Source organism: Hakea prostrata, chromosome 6, assembly GCF_041222555.1.
Source record: "Hakea prostrata isolate BN-2017 chromosome 6, UWA_Hpros_2, whole genome shotgun sequence".
NCBI lineage: Eukaryota > Viridiplantae > Streptophyta > Magnoliopsida > Proteales > Proteaceae > Hakea > Hakea prostrata.
Genome location: NC_142605.1, coordinates 21546063 through 21549188, shown reverse-complemented (window position 1 = coordinate 21549188; position 3126 = coordinate 21546063). Strand labels below are relative to the sequence as shown.

At 38.4% G+C, this 3126-nt stretch overlaps 1 protein-coding gene across 1 annotated transcript; it reads right to left on the bottom strand.

The window, feature by feature from the left end:
• Positions 1-272: 272 nt before the first annotated feature.
• MYB62 (myb domain protein 62) lies at positions 273-1803 on the bottom strand. Its single transcript, XM_089159653.1, has 3 exons — positions 1638-1803; positions 1408-1537; positions 273-1274 (listed from the first exon to the last, which is right to left on the bottom strand). The coding sequence occupies exons 1-3, from the start codon at positions 1789-1791 to the stop codon at positions 638-640; spliced, it is 921 nt and encodes a 306-aa protein (XP_089015779.1). The 5' UTR covers positions 1792-1803; the 3' UTR covers positions 273-637.
• Positions 1804-3126: the final 1323 nt, after the last annotated feature.

The window sequence follows — 3126 nt, the reverse complement described above, 5'->3', positions numbered from 1 at the left end:
GTCATCGTCTTGCTATCAATGGGGTCTATTCATTAAGAGTAAGTCTAAGGTCACAGTGAAAAAAAGAAAAAAAAATGAAAGAAAAAAAAGGAAGGAAGAAAGAAAGAAAGAAAGAAGAAGAAGAAATGAAAGAAAAAGAAAGAGAAGAACTCTGTTTCCTTGAATTGGCTCAATGAGTTGCTAGGAAGTTGGTTGGTGTTTTGAATTTGAAGGCATTCTTCTACAGCGGAAACAAATCAAGGAACCCAGAACTAACTCAACTTAGTCCAGATTCTCTCTTAGCATCAATGCCACGGTCAAGGTGTAAATGATTGATTTCAAATACCAATAGCATCTTCACCATCCCACTAGTTGAAAATCCTACCGTAAGAACAGGGATTAGAGAGTACAAATAATGGCTTTTCAAAGCTAAAATCATGTCTAGCTACTAGAACCAAATTACTGAATTAGCAATTCTTTCCCAAAGATACAGTTTGATTTCAATAAGGAAAGAGAAATTTTACGTCAAAGGACTTGGGCAACAGTGGGTTATCTGAAAATTACAAACCCAAGTTGCAGCTGAATCATCAGTAGGACAACAGATAACAGAAGGTCCATACTTTGATGCCTCTGTTTTGTTTGTGCTACTGTTTCTGATCTACCATAAGTCATCCATGTCACATAGATTATCTGCCCCATCATCATGGATGATCCAGTTGTTTTCGGACATGTGGCAATGAGAGGCTGAGTTGTCAAGGTTCCCCAGGGCTGACATGGAAGAAGACAGGTTATTGAAGGCTCCCATGTCATAATCACTGTTGCCCATATAGTAACCATTCCCCTTTAGAAATAGATTACTGTTCCCAAATTCATATGGGCTTGTTGGGATTTCTGAAATTTGGTGAGGGATCTGAGAAATGTTCATGGAATGTGAAGAGGAGATGCTTATTGGGCCAGTGCAGTTCAACTCCCCTGAGATTGGATTCTTGTTGTTGTCATCATGGAAACTCTTGGTTATTGGTTCTGCGATGAGAGGCCCTTGCTCAAGTGGGATTTTTGATGCTTGACGAGCTTGATTGAGTAGTTGAGTTTCCATGGCTAAGGAAGAAGAATGAGCTTCTTCTTCTATCTTCTGTTGTAACCTGGGCATCCAAAAGCATCTGATGGCATCACGAAACTTTGTGCTGTTCTCATCAATCTTAAGATTCCTTGCTTGTTTCTGCACCCTTGTTCTCCAGTAGTTCTTGATTTCATTGTCAGTTCTTCCTGGTAGATGTTGTGCAATCTTAGACCACCTAGAATTGTCAAATAGACAAAACAGGATGGAAGATGAAGCTGTGATTAGACTGGCAAGATCAGTAATGGAGACAAAAACTAATTGATGTTGAGCAGATCATTTAGTTTTCTTATTGATAATTGAACAAGCACCTGTTACCCCACTTGGAATGGAGTTCAAGAATCACAAGCTGCTCTTCTGGAGTAAGGTTTCCACGCTTCACATCTGGTTTCAAATAATTCAACCATCTTAATCTGCAACTCTTCCCAGTTCTCTTCAATCCTAAAGAAGACAGACACAGAAATTGGAATTAAATCACTCAAATTATGAAGTATTAATCACGACATGGTGTAGTATAACAACTGTGTGTTTATTTGTTTACCTGAACATCTAGCCAAGAGATTCCAACGACCTTCACCATGTTGAGCAATGTAATGGATGAGAAGTGAGTCTTCCTCAAGGGTCCATGGCCCTCTTCTTAGCTCACTATCTTCTTCACCATAACTACTGGATCCACTTTTGGATGGAGAAGACATAGAAACTCAAATTTTGAGAGAAAGCCACAAACTTAATAGAAAGAGATACAGAGGGGTTCAGTATTGTTGAAGCTACACAGCCAACCCAAGATATATATAGTCCAACAATAAGTTCAAGCAAAGGTAAATTTCTTTTCAACCCCAGTAGCCTAAGAAAAGTAAAAGCTCCACTTGTAGAATTGGTTTATTTTTCCACATACAGGGTTTGGTCTCTTAAACATGTTTCTGTAATTTTATTTCAATGCCACTAAGGTCCCCTGTCTAGATGTCTTCTTGACAATCCTGAAGGGTCAAAAGCTCTGATGGCTTTGAATGATGATCCACACAAAACCTTTGACCAAAATCCATAAAATGAGGTTTGATCAAGAAATCATGATCATAGAATCAGAACCTTCTCCATGTAGGACCCATCTAAAAATGGATTCTGCTCCTTAATTTATAACTTAATAAGAGAATCCCAGCTCATCTGCTGACTTAAAAGGGCCAATAAGAGTTGAATATTCTTGAAATGAAATCTGGGTGCTTTTGTGTTGTTCATTCAAGTTCAATGTTCATGGGTTTCTAAGATTATCTACGGATGTTCTGCATAAATTTTATTGGAAATGTAAACGTGGCTCATCTGGGTTTGGCTTGCCTAGGCGGTTTTTGAGGGATTTGTGCATTCCTGAGATATAAAATTGCTCCTTTCTAATTGGATGTGTAAGGATGTCTGCTTCATACAAGAACAGTGCATTTCCCTATGAGGTTCCTGTTTCTCTCAAACCCTCAAATTTAGAGACAAGGTTTCAAGCTGTAATAGAAAAACAATACTACTTTTTTTTGTCAGTGCAGCTAACTTTGACTCAGATTGCACTACTCTTTCTCCAAACTGTACTGTGAAAATGGAAACCATAGAAAGGATCTAAATGAATTGAATATTGGGTGATGACTGGTTTGTTTCTTGCTTCATTTTAGTAATTCTTTTCTCATAGTTAATTAGCCGGTGTTAGATGAACTTGCTTGACAAGGGAGGGACATGGAAAGAGGAGATAAGGGTGATAAAGATGGTTTCTGGGGTAGAGGGAAGGGTTCTTATGGTGGGTGTGAAAAGTCTGGAATGTGAGCTTTGGGGATAAGATGATAACCAATAATTGGTTGCTGGAGAGAAAGTCTATGTTCATTGCTTGTGTTAAGTTCACTTTGAGAAAAGAACAGGCCTTCCATTTTAGGTCAGTGATCCATAAGTGAGGAAGATAGAGGCTTTTGTCAGATTTCTAGTTTAGGAATGAAAACCCTACCCATTTGAATTAGGACTTCTTGAGAAGTATAAAGGATAGCAAAATGAATTTGTGCTCA

Bases quoted from the DNA above. Each gene is read 5' to 3' on its own strand.
- MYB62 (XM_089159653.1), bottom strand. From the start codon at position 1,791: ATGTCTTCTCCATCCAAAAGTGGATCCAGTAGTTATGGTGAAGAAGAT. The intron at 1,538-1,637 runs GTAAACAAATAA...TGTCTTCTTTAG, and splicing joins TCTCTTGGCTAGATGTTCAG to GATTGAAGAGAACTGGGAAG. The intron at 1,275-1,407 runs GTGCTTGTTCAA...TGACAATTCTAG, and splicing joins CATTCCAAGTGGGGTAACAG to GTGGTCTAAGATTGCACAAC.